The sequence below is a fragment of the Pithys albifrons genome, chromosome 3 (assembly GCF_047495875.1).
Source record: "Pithys albifrons albifrons isolate INPA30051 chromosome 3, PitAlb_v1, whole genome shotgun sequence".
Taxonomy (NCBI): domain Eukaryota; kingdom Metazoa; phylum Chordata; class Aves; order Passeriformes; family Thamnophilidae; genus Pithys; species Pithys albifrons.
Genome location: NC_092460.1, coordinates 77,355,670 through 77,372,903, shown reverse-complemented (window position 1 = coordinate 77,372,903; position 17,234 = coordinate 77,355,670). Strand labels below are relative to the sequence as shown.

Here is a 17,234-nt window from a genome sequence, read left to right as displayed (position 1 = left end):
AATGTATAAGGTTTGCTCTTGAATCTTCACAAAAATTATGATAGTAACTTATAAAAAATAATTATGCATAAGACGAGATTTTATTAGGATCCTTTTCAACGCTTGTGAAAATAGAAAATAGTCATACAGCAGCAGTTACTTCCATTATGCTTGGGTGTATGTGTTCCCATGCTTTTCTCTCTCCTGCCCTGTTTTGTTGCTGTTGTGACTGGTGGACAAGTCTTACCACCTGCTGCAGTTCCAGAGAGAGGCATCTTAGAAGCTCTGGCAGTGTAGTAAAAATACTTAGCACCAGGTCTCTTATTAAAGCCAAAATTCCATTTTTATGAATAAATGGAACATTTAGAAAGTAGAACAACAGTGGTTATAGTGAATTCTCTCAGAAACAGCAAAGTAAAGTTTTAGCTACATATTGGGTAAATATACAGTGTTACATGAAATTTTTTAAAATGGTAACTCTATTGGTGTCTGTAAAGGGTGTTCTAGCTGGAAAATTGCTTTGAAGTTTCAATAAACAGCGTAAAATCCAGAATGTACAATGTGGATGAGTATTGTGTTTACTTTAAAGTGTTCCATTGTAGCAATCAGAATTATTAATTAAATGTATTTGTTCATTCAGCTTCTTTACTAGGGTACTAGCAAGAATAACATTTTTCCTGGAGGTAATCTATATTGCTCTCACAATTTACCTTCCAGTGAATACTGAAAATAATTTGAAAACTTGGAATTCCCTTAATCTACCTAAAATCTATATTGTAAATAGAATTAACTAGTTCAATTGGAAGCGACCAACAGTGATCATCTAGTGCAGCTCCTGACCCCTTCAGGGCTGACTATAAGTTAAAGTGTGTTACCAAGGGCATTGACAAATGCCTCTTACTGTCAGGCTTGGGACATCAACCACCTCTCTAGGAAGTCTGTTCCAGTTTGACCAGGCACTCAGTGAAGAAGTGGTTCCTAATCTCCAGTCTGATCCTCCCCTGATGCAGCTTTGAACCATTCCCACATGCCTTCTGATTGGATCCTCTCCCTCTTCCCCCCCCCCAGGAAACTGGACAGAGCAGTGAGGTCACCTCTCAGCCTCCTTTTCTTTCAACTTGGTGAGCCCAAACTCCCTGGCCACTCCTCACAGAACATCCCTGCAGCGTTTTCATCAGCTTTGTTGCCCTCCTCTGGACATATTCAGGGATCTTCACATCCTTCTTAAACTGTGGAGCGCAGAACTTCCCACAGTACTGCAGGTGAGGCTGCACCAACGCTGCATAGAGCAGGATAGTCACCCCTTTTGCTCAGCTGGTGATGCTGTGTTTGATGAACCCTAGGATGGGGTTTGTCCTCTTGGCTGCCCAGGCACAACTGCTGAATCATGTTGATCCTGCTGTCAGCCAACACTCCCAGATCCCTCTCTGCAGGGCTGCTTTCCAGCCACTTCTATTTCAATGTATGGTTGTGCCTGGTGTTACTCCATTGCAGGAGCAGAATCTGACTTTTGGACTCTTTAAATTACAATTAACCATGGTCCAGTGTTCCAGTCTGTCTAGATTGCTCTGCAAGGCCTCATGTCCTCAAAACACTTAACAGCATTTCCCAGTTTGGTGTCATAAGAAAACTTGCTAATTGTGCATTTGACTCCCATGTACAGATGATTAATGAATATATGGAACAGACAGAGCTGGCCTCAGGAATGAGCCCTGAGGAATACCTGGACACCAGTCAGGTGTAGCCCCATTGACTACAACCCTGAAGCCAGTTCTTCACCCAGTGCACTGTGAACCTGCTGGAGATCTTGTCCAGAAGGATACTGTGAGGGACAGTATCAAAAGCCTTACTAAAATCCAGAAAAAACTACATCCATCACCTTTGCTTCGTCAACTAAGTGGCTGACCTTATCACAGAAGGATATGGAATTAGTTAAACAGCCTTTTTGCTTTGAGAACCCATGTTGACTGTGCCTGATGATGGCATGATAAACTCTTACTTTGCATACTTTTTCATTAAAGTAATTAAAGCCTGGTAATAATTGAATTTCCATGCAATAATGTGGGATAGTATTTTAACTGAGCTTTTGATAGCTTGAAAATATGAAAGTCTAAATGCTCTAAATTAAAAAGAAACACAGATTGATTTAGTAAAAGTTTTACTGTTATGCTTTTGATATGTTTTGTTATTGAGCTGAAGAAGCTTTTTAACTGCTAAGCATGGAGGTTAAAGACCTCTTTTTGGTTAGAGATGAAGTCAGATTTCCTTCAGTACTTCAGAACAATGGCTGACAGATTTTCATGCAAAGAATTATGAATCGATTTGCATGAATTTGAACTATAAATTTGAACATGCAAAAAAATCAAGATGACAAATGGTTATTTAAAGTAACCAGAGAGCTCAAGTCTCTTCTATCACTTGAGACTCATTATGAGTATAAAAATCTGTATTATTTTCAGAAATAATTGTCTAGGTGGTTAGATAATCAAAGCATCAAACAGTGATACTTCCTGACAAAATATTGGCTTATAATTTTCAAATGTTTAAGTATCAGACAACAAAGCTGTCATAAAACAGGTGTAATGTAATCTTTATATGGAACATGTAGATGGCTCTTCTCAATCAAACCCACATATTGTTTCATGACTTGAACTTTTTCTTCTTCAATTGGAAATGTAGTGCAAGGCCTGAATTTCACCTTTTACGTTGGTGTGAAGAATGTCGTAGATTCACTGCACTGCTTTTTTCGTTGGGACTGATCTCTTAGTAACTTATTTTAGCTTTGTAATATGGCCTTTTCATTTTAAACCTCAAACTAGTAACTTCTCATTACTATAAAGAAAAAAAATAATAATGAAGAATTGGAAGCATGACTGTCTGTCCTGTCTGTGCCTCTTCCTTTCATGGAGGTTTGTGTCAAGTAATGGGGAGAAAGGGAAGGAGATTGTGCTGCTTGGTTGTATTGGTGTAATAATAATGTAGTATTGTATGATACTCTCTTTTTATGGATCGGACCCCTAAGGAAATTCAGGCTTGATCATTAGCTTGGTTGTACAATTCTGCTACAGTGTTTTGTGTTATATTGCAAGCCAGGATTGTTTAACTGTTAGTTAAATGTTGTCCTCCTATCACAGAGAGATTTGAGTTAATTGTTCAGCATGTTATACTTTTGTCAAGTATGTTTTTTAGTGCAGACAAAAGAAAACTCTTCAGCTTTTTGCAACCACTGTGATATTTCCATACCTGAATGAAGTAGAGGAAGTGTGTTTTGCTGTTGTTTTTATCAACTGCTTCATAAGATCACTTGAGCCTTAAAATGGTCTTCTTAAATGGAGGTTGTTATGGATAGCCTTGTAAAACGACATTCAGTCTTTTATTCAGAGCTTTCTTTTTACCTTGAAAAATGCTTTTTCAAAGCTTGGATTTAAAGCTATGTGATTCTGAGAGGGATGCTTTGTGAAATACAGATTTTCTAAAAGGTTCTATGGGTTGCTGTGAATGAGAGAATAATGCAACTTTTGGATAGTAGTTTCCTGCTTAGGATAACTTTTCTAGAAAAATTGTTTACATCTCATTCAGTCTTCTGTACTAAAATTCTGCTGATGTGTTTGCATGGCTTCTGACTTATGAGACTGCTCCAAGATAGATTTGAATACTTTCTATGAAAACATGCGTCTCATATTAAAAATTTCTGAGTGGGTATATGTACTTTTTTTATTAGTAACTCTACCAAAAGACTTGAATTTGTTCATGATCCTGCTCAGTCATCCGTACAGAGCATGTTTTTATAGTATGAAATAACCATATAAGTCTGTCAGAGTGTAATCAACCTGTATATTGATTTGTTTAACTTATTAATTGTATATTCCTATTTCTCAATTTCCCTGCTGTTTTCATACTTCTTGAGCTAGCGGCCTGTTATGCTCATCAATCTTCTTCAGAGAATTTCCGTTTTTTCCAGTCTTAAAATGGACACACATGATTTTGTCTTATGACACTTGACAATTAACATGGAAACAGGCACTTGGAATGTATTGGTCAAATATTCTTTGTATAATATGGAGTTCATTAAAATTGAACTCCCTTGTAGGCTTTGCATAGGTCTGCACTGTCACTGTGCTGAAAAAAGGAATTTAAACTGCAGTTAAGATAGTAAGGATAAATTGATCATTACATATTCATTGACAGAAATCATGCTCTTCAGCAGTCATTGACTTTTAAATTTTCATTTTTAGTTTTTCCTATGAAATTTTATATGGAGATAGCATCTCATGATACTTTGAAAACATTCATTTACATCAGCATATAAAAAAAGTCACTAACAAAAGTCAGCAAAGCCCCCAAGCCCCATTGTGTAACAAAATTGCTAGCATTCTTTAAAGAATCATTCTTAATTATTCATAATAAGGCATCATATCCTCCAGCCTGGTATTTTGCAAGTGTATCTGAAAGAACTTGCTTTTATTATGAGTATATATACTCACTGATAATTCTCTTTTGCTTAATTGAGTATCTCCAGCAAATCATTTCAAGAAACTATATAATGCCAGTGAAGAACTGAGAAAGATTTATAAGCATGTTCTCTTTCAGCCACCTTCCTCTTTTAAAAAAACCCATCTATTACCCTTTCAAGTTTTTTTTAGAATGAAGGACTCACCCTCATCTTTAACATAGCACATAAAATAAGTTTTTACTGCCTCCTCTTCTGTCCTGGGTAGTTTTAGTAAACCAGTCCCTAATTCATATGTCAAGAGAAAATATTAATATGAACCTGTCAACTTCTGTTGAAACAATTTTCATATATGTGGAAAAGGAAATTAATCAGAGGGACAAACGCTCTTGAAAGGAAGGAAATTTTGTTAAAGGGTTCTGGGGCAGCTTCAATTCAGTTCCATTGTTCCATAACAGTGTAGGACATGCAGTCCTATTTTTGATGTTTATCATCAGTTTCTCCGTGGAAGGCTTGGACCTGCTGAACTTTTAACTTGGCAGATAAATGAAGAGGAAACTCTGAGATACATTGGGGGAAAATGCAGTTTTAACCTTAAAAACACTGTTGGTTCTGTTGCTGATTATATACTCTGATTATGAAAACTTGTTTAAATAATTGTGTGCAACTAATATCAACATAAATTATTGAGGAAATAAAGCTAATATGTGCTTAATTGTCTGGTTTTCATTATTTGGCTTATTCCTTACATATATTAGTTGCATAATAATAATAATAATAGTATTTCTTTTTCCTAGCTTTTTTATGCTTTTAGCTGTAAGTCTACAGTAAGATGGATACTATTTGAAGGCCTCCCTGCCCCCTTACATTCTTATTTCAAAAACAGTGGTAAAAAAGTCTTATTAGATTTCATAATTCTCAGTTTGGTCACTGAAAATAGATTTTTGTTTTCTACTGAAATGGAATGCAAGAAACAAATGATTACAGACCAGTTCTTATACTGTATTGCTGCTTTTCCCACAGGCCATCATCGAGATATCTCCGCATCTTTTATCCTCTCCCTGCACACGCTGCTGCTAGTTTTCATCTGCCAGTAGATGCTAAATGGGGTCAGGGACTGCAAAAGGTCAGCTTAAGACAGGGAAGTTTCCATGAGAGAGATTGCAGGTAACTTGAGGTAACTTGTAAAAAGTTGTTGTAGGGATGAATGAGGTGTCTTGCTGTATGTGGCAGGACACAGGCTTCCTGTGAGAGTCATAAAAGATGCAGTTTATTTTACAATCTGATTTTTCAGATTTTTTTTGGCTGCAGACTTAGAAGAGAAAATTCGAGAATAAATCTTCCCCTTGTGTTGTACAGCTGTGTAATCACTAGGCATTGTTAAATTCTGATTTTTTATTTTTGAAAATATCACAGACTAAAAGTTATGTTTCCCAAGTCATACAAGGTATTTTCATGATTTAAAGCAAGACATAAGCCTTGTTCTACCAGTAAGTATTTCATTGTTTTTCCTTCCTCTGAGAGCTCCTTTTTGTCATTTGTTACTTGAGAAGATAACCAGCATCTACAAGCTAAAAAATAATAGTCCTAGAAGAAATCACTAATTATGAAGTAATTAGGTTGGAAGGCACCTGAAGACATTGTTCAGTCCAATCTTCTGCTTCCAGCAGGACTGAGGTCAAACATGGATCAAGTTGCAGATGGCTTTATCCAATCTGGTTTTGGAAAGCTTCCAGTGGTAGAGGTTACATGTTTTCCCTGGGCATTGCGTTCCATTGCTTACCTGCTCTCAGTGAGAGGAATTTCTGTCCAACTCAAATTTCACTCATTAGATCATGAGACCATCACTACTGTTCTGTCAGTGTATAGACCTCAAGCATCTTTCTCCCTGATTGCCTCTGTTTCACACAGAAAAGTCCTATTTCTACTTAGCTCTTCGTTGAAGAGAAGTTGTGTTGTACCTTTTGATCATCCTTCACTCCTCTCTGAAGATGTTTTTCAGATCTACTGGGTTTTTTTTAGTCCATCTTTGATCTAACATAATATTACAGATCAGCCATAAAGAAGTAGAAGTTTTATTGTTTCAGATCTTGGGTATGGATTTAAAAGTTCTGTAAAAATGTGATGTTCTTATTGGACTGAATTAAAAAGCTGTTGTAAGCAAGTTTAAGGTTTTGCTCTATTGCAATAGTGAATTTCATGCACTAACTATTTAAAGAGCTTTTATCTTTGGTTTTACCTTCTTTATCTTGATTTGTGTGTGCTTACTGTCACTTTTCATTTGCAGTTGCCTGTTGGAGGATTTTGCTCAAGTCTTGAGTCTCTTAAGTCATAATTTTGTGTACCACTGACATAGGCTGCAAAAAATATCATTTCCCATGGACGTATTTTCATACTTTTAAATACTTCCAGTTTCAGTCCTTCCATTAAAAGCCTCATTGCTGTGCAAGTGGGTATGTGCAGAAAACTAAATCTGATGGTTTATAAATTCATATAGCGCCTTTCACAACGCAGCTGTCCTGATGACTTCCTGTAGTGGGTGGATACTCTCTGTTTCTAAAAATGTTCTGTTTGAAAATGAATTCTGTTAAATATTCATAAATCAACTTTTAAAATGTTGTTTTCTGTATATATTGCTGTGCAATTGAAGTTAATATATGAGACACTTCTAACATTGCTTTAACACAGCCACCAAATTATGCAGAGACTATTTTACTGGTATGATATTAGATGGTACATTCCCCAGATAAAAACTGCCATAAAAGCAGATATGTTGGCATTGCTACTAACTCTTATGACTTGAAGTTCATTGCTGGAAGACAATGGAAGAGAGAAAAAAAATCTCATTCAAGCATTTCTATTTCTCCCAATTGATGTACTTTAGTGAATTGCAAAGGAACAGAAGTATTATTTAGAGGCTGGAGGAATCATGTTAAAAAACTCAAGCCTAGCTTGTCTTTCTGACACTTTGTGCATAAGTTTTAGTGAAATTCTCATTGTTTCCTTTCTACCAAGCTTCTGCTTTGTCTTTTATTCTGGTACCTTCTTTTTAAATCATGCATCTTCATTCCATCAGTGTATTTTATATTTTTCGTCCTTGTATAGAAACATGGAAACATTTCTTTTAATATTTTACATTTAGCTCCCTTTTGAGTTGGAAGCATCTTTAGGTGATTTTGCTGTCTGTGGTTTGATGGCTTTAGCCAATCTGTCATCCCAAACCATGTCCTGGTTTTTCTACAGTCTTTTCCTGTAGCCACTTTAATTTTTCTTTTGGTTTTCATTTAGATGTACCTCAACCCTACTATATAGTTCCTTCTTTTCCTTAGTTAATGAATCTGAAACCCTAGTCTGGTTACTATGTTGGCAGATCCACACTGAGTCTTTTTGCCTTGTTCTGTTAATCACTGTGCATGTTAGAGTACATTCAAAAGAGTATATTCATATTGCATGCATATAATATGTGCCAGGAGGACAGTTGGTCATGGATCATAGAAAAAACTGGAAAATGCACACTATTTCACTGATTGACGATATGTGTTTCCTTAAAGGCACAAGTGATTACTTTTGCCTCTAACACAGGTTAATCTTCTTGGCTTCTCCTTTTGTTGTTGGCTTCTGGATTTAAGGATGGGGGCTCTGGGGGTCTTCTTTTATTTACAGCTGAGCTCCTACATCTGTTTTTTTCTTTGCTTTGATGTCTCACTTTAGATAAACTGAATGGCTTTTACATAGTTGTTAATTTATGTATGGACTGTGCCTCCATCTCCATTTAAATTCTTAACCTGCTTCGGTTTGTCATCCTGTTTGTCTGATTAGCAAATTAATCTGTTTGCAGTTGGGATTTTGGCTTTGATGGTGTCCTTTCCAGGAGGGTTGAATTCCTAAGCTGCATACTGTCCTGTAACTTCATCTTACAGAACCATGAATTAAAAATACAGCCATCCCCCCAGCTTTGTAATATTACCTTTGAAACTAGATATTTTATTTTATAAATTAAAAACTAAGGGATTAAAATATTAGACTATTTAGGGGTTATTTTCAAAGCACTTTAATTAGATTATATCAGTTTGGTTTTGTCTCTTCATCCAGTTGCTATCTGACTTTGTAAGCCAAACTAGACTTTAGGTCTGAATGAACTCTGTAAACTTTTTCTGAAGTTGTATTCCAAAGGTCTGGGATTTTTAATAAATATTTTCAAGTTCTATTTACACTATCACATTGAAAAACAGACTAGAAGCATCTGAATATGTAGGCACGCTTATGTCTTTTACAAACAAAATCTCATTCTCCATATAATTTCAATTTTGTAGACTATATAGGGAAAATTTTGGGCAATCATTAAAGTGTGCTACTTGTAGTTAGTCTTTGGAGAGTATTTCTAACATAATTCTAATGTTCTTTGTTTTCTCAAGTGCTGAACTGTGTGTTACTTTTTATGAACTTTTCATATGTTGCAATTTTAACTTCAAGCTTTCTAAATGATCTACTAACCCATTTGGTAAGCATTAGGCCTCTTCCTCCTTATTTGTATCTCAGAATTGACTTATTATTTCTCTTTTTTTTTCTTCAAAACTGAATTTGAACCAAATCACAGATAAATGTTTTATCAATTTTTGGAGCTATATTTTTCTCTTAGAGGTTGTAAATGAATGCCTAAAGAAAATACTGTAAGACCTTAAATGAGTAATCTAACTTTCCCTGTAGTTTAAGTCTCTTCAGTGTGTGGATGTACTTCAAAGAATGCATTTAGTTTTATTTCTCTGTTTTTGCCTTGTTTGTTTGTTTATTTTTCTTAGGCCCGTCGCAAAGAGGTTTTTATCCAGGAGCGATATGGAAGATTTAGTCTGAGTGACCCATTTCTGGCTCTTCAGAGAGACTTTGAGGCAGGTGCTGGTGATAAAGAAAAGAAACCAATATGCATGAACCCTCTGTCCATTTTAGAAGCTGTTATGGCTCACTGCAGAAAAATGCAAGAAAGAATGTCAGCTCAGTTGGCTGCTGCTGAAAACAGACAAAAAAAGGTATCCTGCTACTGAATTTTTCCTTTTCCCTCTCCTGATTTGTTCATGCCACTTTTTTAATTTGCAACTTTTTTTTATCATTAAGAGTGTTAAAGTGTTATCACTTAATTGTCTTTATAGAGGGAGGTAATGGTTTTCAGGTGATATTTTTTGTGCACACCTTGTTTGTTCTGTGAATTTAACTCTAGTTATGGAATAAATAAAATATAACTGGTACAAGTTGATGCAGTGGATATATAAGTAGATAGTTCAGTGTGAGCTGAGACAGCATCATCACAATGTATATTTAGACCAACACCATTGAAGCCTTGAGGAACTAAGATTATTTTTGTTCTAACCTAAATAGTACAAAATAAATAATTTCTTTGCCTGCTATATTAGGTGGCTCTATTTCATAAATCAGTGAAAATTACTTATGAGTCTAAAAATAATTTTTTGCATATTTGAACATTTGCTGTAAAAAAATATTTTAGAACAGGTTTGTTGCAGGACGAAGGTGTCACATTGAAGACAAAACAAGGTGTTTATATTACTGATACGATTTAGTATATGCACATGGTACATTTTGCAAAAATCAGGTTGTTGTTAGTTCATAAACTCATAAATAATTACAGCTAGTTCCAAATCTGTCATCTAAAGAAAAAAATGCAGTGTAAATATTCAGAGGTTTTCCTGTTCAAGGGGATGCAGCCAAAAGAACAGGGAAGACAGAGACACACATAGGAGACAAAAATAAGAAAATAATGCTGCTTTTGTATTTCAAAATCAAATAAAGGATTTACATTTATATTAGTGATCCTTTTAGATGCAATGCTTACAAATAAGGTATTATAATGGTATGGTAAGCTGATTGCATGCAAGCTATATAGTAAAATCTGGTTGTACTTATTTGAAAGTAATACAATTTCATAACAATTAATTTATAGAACCAGACCCTCATCTGAAAACAAAATAGAAGAATAATAAAGTATAGAAAATCTTAACGAAAACATTTTCACTATAATCTTATTGCATCTCCAAGCTTTAGAAATTGTATACATTTCTCAGGATTTTTGTGCCTTTTTTAACAAAAAAAGAAACTGTTGGAGGCTCCACTTGATTTAAAATGCTAATGATGCACCCAAATGTTGTATGCTCGAAAAAGCAATGAAATCATTGAAAATAAAAAAGTTTTTTTTTCCGCTTGTAAACTCTGAATAGGACCATTCTTAAATACAGTGTCATTATAATAGTTTGTTAATTTAATTTGCAGCTCCACTGTCATTAACATAACTAAAGATGTGTTGCTCCTGATACTGTTTGTTTAGCAATGACTGATAATGCCATACCTTATTTTTTCTGTGTTTAACACTGGGTTTGGGGCTTTGAGCAACCTGGTCTGGTTGAAGATGTCCCCGCCCATGGCAGAGGAGTTGGAACTTGGTCACCTTCCAACCCAAACCATTCTATGATTCTATAATTCTGTTTTTAAGAAAAGGTGGATATGGTTTTGTGAAATGCATTGTACAGAGTGTGTTGGTCAACCTGATAAAGCTCTAAGACCCCAGTGGAGCCCCTCCACTGCTAAACCAGTTCTGAAGTATTTGAAGACAAGCTGATATTTAAAATGTAGATATCACAACACTGTATTGTCTTAAAAACAGAAATCAGTGTCATTTTATCATGACACTATAATCTGATTCTATAAGCTATGATTCTTCTTTCACCTGTTGATTAAATGTACTGCTGTTTGCCACAGGTTTTCTTAAACTTTTTTCTTTGAGTATTGTGAAATATTCTTATATTGTAGAAGAAAGAAAAAGTTTTCTGTTGCAGTCAAAATTAATTGTTCATGTTTGTGAGCACTTGATTTATTTTTTTCATAGGTGCCCGAAAGTATTTTTCCAGAAAAGATGCCCACTTAGAAAACGCACTTTAGTGGTATAGATCTGAATTGTTTTTTCTGTATCACTCTCTACATAAACATGCAGCAGAACTGGCAAGGCTAAACCAATAAAAACAGTCCAGGAGAAGGAATGGTCAGCAATTTTTTGGGGGTTTGTTTGATTTCTTTGTAATCAATCATTCAGATTAGCCATATAGAAAGCTACTGCACCAGTATATGAAGGGAGAAGCAGAAAAAAAGTAAATAATTTTTCTTTTATTCTGGATTTGTGTAAAAGTTTTCTTGGGAAAATTTAAAGTAATTTTGGTTACATTATTACTAGTAGGTATTTTAAAAATGGTGTATTAACATATTTTTTCATTGTTTTTCTAGAATAGTGTCTGTGAGTAAAAGCATAAAGGGCAGACAAGATGAGTTAGAGGCAATGGCTACATGAATAAGGGGAAAAATGATTCTTATCTGTTATCTGAATTTTAGTAGGTAGTTTTTTGATTCGAGCCTATAACATAATTTATGCATCACTGATATCAATGAGACTTTCCACCACTAGTAAATACAGGAAGATATTTGTGCCTTTGCCAAAAAGTTGGTCTCAGAAATGAATGTCTTATTTAAAAATGTTAAAATAAAATGTAAGATACCAATTATGATCATCATGGATTTAATCTCCTTCAGCTGGAGGAAGACCTAAAACCTAACCCCAAAGCTTATCTCTTGCTTGTGTCTGGTTCCTTTACTGAGAAGATGACTTTCTGTTATGTCTTATTTCTGGATAACAAGTAGCTCCATCACTCAGGTTTCACAAGCATTTAATCACTTTGGGGAGTTGCTGTGTTGTCAGTGGAGGAAAGTAAATGGGTTTACTTAGTTTCTGAATTGTTCTTCAAAGATGGCTCGCTCTGTCTTTTTCTTGTGTAAGAATATATGTACTTATGTTCAATATCACAAATCCCTTCCTGGATTCATTTTTTGGCATAAAGATTAAAATATCAGTGTCAGGTTAATACTAGGTTATTATGAAAATTTCTGTCTTGTTAGTGAGCATTATTTTCTATGCTTTCTTACAGTTGGAAATGGAAAAAACCCAGTTACAGAATCTTGAGCTGGAGCACAAAAAGCTTTCCGCTCGTCTTGAAGAAGAGCGTGGAAAGAATAAGCATGTAGTATTAATGCTGGTGAAAGAGTGCAAGCAGCTGTCTGGCCGAATTGTAGAAGAAGCCCAGAAACTGGAAGAAGTAATGTCAAAATTTGAAGAGGAAAAGAAAAAGGCTACTGAATTGGAGGAATCTCTTGCAGCTGAGAAACAAAGGAGTACACAAATGGAAGCTCAAATGGAAAAGCAACTGTCTGAGTTTGACACAGAGAGAGAGCAGTTGCGTGCCAAACTTCATAAAGAGGAAACACACACCAGTGACCTTAGAGAAGAGAGAGATAAAATGATCAAAATGATTGAACAATTAAAAATGGAAAATGAAAGCAAAGCTAGTCTTTCTCATAAAAATAAAGATAGGAGTCTTATTTCTGTTTCAGTTGAAACAGAAGAGCCTAGTTCAAGAACTGTTGCCTGCCAAACAGATACTGTAGTGATGGACAATAGCACAGAAAATGTTAAGAAGTTGCCTTTGACTGTCTCTGCAAAGTCTTCTACAGTGACCCCACTAGTGTCTGTCAATACAAAAATGAATGTGTGCACCAATGCAGCATTTGTGAAGCCTGGCATTGATAGGCAACCTTCATCTAGCGAACTTGTCCCTCCTACAACTCCTGTTCTTGCACAATATCAAAACAAAATTGAGGAAAATGGACCTAGTACAGCCTCTTCCCCTGATTTACCAAGTAGCACTTCCCCTTTTTCAAATAGTAATTCCCTTTGCTCTCCTACCAGACCAACTGCCAACACTACTGGGCATCCAGGCCTAAATCCACGAATCCAGGCAGCTAGATTTAGATTTCAGGCGAATGCAAATGATCAAGACCAAAATGGAAACACAACTCAAAGCCCTCCCTCCAGAGACGTCTCCCCTGCTAGCCGTGACAACCCAGCTGCCAAACAGGCAGCTCGGAATACTGTTACCCAAGTTCTGTCAAGATTTACAAGCCCCCAGAGTAGTGCTCCGTCGCGACCCGGAGCATCGCATTCAGTGGAAGCTGGTAGAATGAATTTAAAGACTCCCAGTGTATCAAGAATTGACAGAGGAAACCCTCCACCTATTCCTCCTAAAAAACCAGGGCTTTCACAAACTCCTTCTCCACCACACCCACAGCTTAAAGTTTTAATGGATAGTAATCGATCCCCAAATATAAGTGCAAAAACTGACGCCAAAACCATGACCTCACCTCTTTCAAGTTCACCACAAGGAATCAGGGTAATAAATGAGGAAATTATTTCTAAGTCCTCACCTCAGCTGCCACCAAAACCTGCTATAGATTTATCTGTGGCACCTGCAGGCTGTGCCATACCAGCCATAGCCTCATCTCAGGTGGGTGCCTGGTCTTCCCACTTTTCTGGACTGAACCAACCTGCATGTTCAGAAAATTCCTTTGTCATTCCCACCACCATTGCCTGTAGCTCCTCCATAAACCCTGTTAGTGCTTCATCCTGTAGACCATGTGATTCAGACAGCCTCCTGGTAACAGCATCAGGTAAAGGGATTGATATGCTACAAACTGTCTCCCTCAAAACTAATGTTTTGAGTTTTTTATGCATCTCTTGTTTGCTTTATTTTATCTTTTTGTAGCTTTCTCTTTTTCACTTTCTAAAAGTTGAAATTTTAATTTATACTTTCCCACATTCCAGGGGTATGGAAATTCCTTTGCTGATTTAGTAACATATACATTAGTTTGCTTCCTTAAGGAGGTCTCCAAATTGAAGGATTTTTGTAAGGGTAAAGAGGACTGATGTTTAAAGTAAATAGGTTGCAGATTATGGTGTATTGAATAAACTTTTTTTTTTCTTTATTTTTGGTTAATGCTATTATTTTGGACTTCAAAATGCTTTCTCAGTCTAAAATTATGTTTTGTATATTACTTCTGCAGGTGATCTTCCATGGAATATGTATTTCTGTGCTTTGTGAATCTGTTAGAAATCAGGGCTATGGTGTTCTGCTATGGCCTTAGATGGTTACACATGAAGGCATATAATTGCCTGAATAATAGTGTAGTTTCCTATATATCACTACATTCCTATTGAATATGTTTCATTTTTATTTCTATTTTTCTATAGTTCTGGTTTTAGTTGTAGGCTTTGTTAATATTCTTATATGGCATCTCACAGGTTTATTTCAACAGATACAGCTGTCTGGACTCAGTGTGTGTATGGGCTGCTCATTTTGCATTGTGGGCATTTACTGGTGTGTCTAATGTGCCACCAGCTTCAGGGAATCTTCTTGATGGCAGTTAAGTGAACAAAGGTGATACTGATCTACCTTTCAGTTAATTGTAGATCTCCTAGAAATCTTTTTGTCAGCATATTTCCCTGCTGGGATCAATAGTACTAGAATATTAGGTAGAAGTTCCTTTTTAGCTTGACTTGCACTGCAGTGAGGAAGAGAAACACACAGTTGTGAAACACTTTAGACCTTCATCAGCATTGAATAATGTTTGAATTGTCTCAAACTTTCAACAGTTATTCTCAGTTCAGTTATGGTTCTTCAGACCTTCATAACACTAGTCCCTGCATCATCCTCTGTGGGGTAAAAAGGCCTGCACACCTGCTCTTCCCTCACACAACCAACCACTTTCTCTTGGTAGCTGCACCACTAACATAAGGCAGTTGAACTCACCACTCCTGGGAATCTGTCCCAAAAGCAGTGTGTGGCAAACTTAGAACTCACCACTCCTGGGAATCTGTCCCAAAAGCAGTGTGTGGCAAATTTACGTGTATATATAGGAGATTCAAGGGTTCTCATTAGTAAGCAATTATTTTCCCCATTCCACTTCACTGAAGACTTTGTAGATGTATCAGGAGTATCCTCATCCTTTTAACATTTGATTGTGGCACTATACTCTCAGAATCATCCCTCGCTTCTGAACTGTACCATAAAAATAGAAACTCAGAAATCTTACCCTTCCATTTGTCTACTGCTTCTCAGTGTCAACAACAGTGGGATTTGATGATTACCTTTTAGTTTTCTACTTTTCATATGAAGGTCCTGAATTTTCATCTTAAATTCCTATTCCAAGATAGTTCTGATTGCCATGTCAACAAGATCATTAGTGTCCCAGTATTCCAGGTATTTTCCAAACTTAATTTGTCTTTGGGTGCTATTAGACTCCATAATGGAATTAAAATGTCTTAAAAAATCTAGGATTTTAGGAACATATAACAAATTAGTGGCAAGATTAGCTTCAAAATAAATAGTTTTTGTAGGCAAGAGATTGTCTCTTATCATCATGAATTAGACTGTATATTTCAGTTAGTATTGCAGTAATTATATGAAATTTGTTAGTCATTTAAGATACTTGGATCACTGTTAAAAAAAAAATCTCATACCCTAAAAATAAAATTATCAGTACTTGACTTCATAACTCCCTCTATTGCTATTGCTTTAGTTTGTGCTTCAAAGTGTAAACTTTTTTCTTAGGAGAACAATCAGACTCCTCCCCCAAATAGTCAGTTTGTGTTTCTTATGAATTTTGTGACAGTTCTCAGAGACAATTCTCAAAGATAGTTTTTTTGTCAAAAAAAAATTTTTTTAAATTGTATTGGTTTGTGTTAAGATTGCCTTTCTTTCTTAAAATCCATTCACTTGTTTTTGGGAGGGATGGAAATATGTGAGTCCATTTAATTCCCTTGCAGTCCTTGCTCTGAACATTTGACAGTTGTTGTAGTTTGTAAGTAGCACTGCTTTTTGTGTATTTTTGCAATTGCAGATGAAAAACATACCACATGATCCGAAATCTGCAAAGGAAGATTGCTTGAACTCTACTTAGTTGTTTGCTGTTTTATTTTATTGATATAGAGATGTTACTGACTACATACAAGCTCAAAGAACCTTCATAAATTTATCTGTAATATTCAGGAGCTTCTTATCTTTTACCCAAATTAATGCTTATATTTTGTTGCACTTATTCTTCAGTCCCATTTTATTTATATTTTTAATGAGACTTAATCTATTTTGGCCAAATGTTGTGACAAACTGCAGAACTAAATAAACATTGAGCAACAGATGGAAAGACATTTCCTTCAAAATTTTGTGCTGACAAAAAATTTAGACTTTATAAATATATATCGAAATAGATTTTATCTTAGAAAAGATAAACCAAATTTAAAAACACTGTTAAGATGACATGGTCAGTAATGCCTGAATCCATGTCACTTACTCACTTCTTTCAGTTTCTTAAGTATGACTTTTCTTGAGGTAAACATCTAACAAACAACTATTGCTGAAATGTCATTCCCATATCTGCATTTTCATGCCCTCTAGGCACAGATTCAGCTGGTTTTATTAATGATCTGGTTGATTGTTTAATATGTTTTATTTACTTTTTTTCAGAAAATGTTCAGAATTTTGATTTTACTTTCAGTTGAAGCAGAGCATGGTGAAATCTTATTCATATTTTATTGTATTATAAGTAGTGGGCTTCAGTCAGAGGTTTTTTATTATTTTTAACAACACTGCAAAACAAATTTAACATATTAAAAGACATTGAAAAAATCCTTTTTTTTTTTTTTGCCAGTAAATTCATGCATCTTTCTTCTTACCGTGGAATCAAAAGAATTAATAACATAATCGCTAAAGTAGTTCAATTACTAATTTTAAAAGAGTTTCCCAGTTAAATCATATCAAGAGCTTGATTTTCAGTAAGAAATTGTCTTGGTTCTAGAAAGAGCGACTATTAAGAGCAAACTTAAAATCAGAGCACTGATCCTGTCAGTTCTGTGTTCTTCTAAATT

At 35.4% G+C, this 17,234-nt stretch overlaps 1 protein-coding gene across 3 annotated transcripts in view; it reads left to right on the top strand.

The window, feature by feature from the left end:
• Positions 1–17,234, top strand: part of CTTNBP2 (cortactin binding protein 2) — a 132,027-nt gene that overhangs the window by 74,476 nt on the left and 40,317 nt on the right. For all 3 annotated transcript variants that reach the window (XR_011697505.1, XM_071552462.1, XM_071552461.1), the window contains 2 exons: positions 9,229–9,453; positions 12,406–13,981. Coding sequence is in view for 2 of the 3 variants with exons in the window: in XM_071552462.1 (XP_071408563.1) it covers positions 9,229–9,453; positions 12,406–13,981 (1,801 nt within the window). In the remaining variant the exon portion in view is untranslated. The remainder of the gene's footprint in view (positions 1–9,228; positions 9,454–12,405; positions 13,982–17,234) is intronic.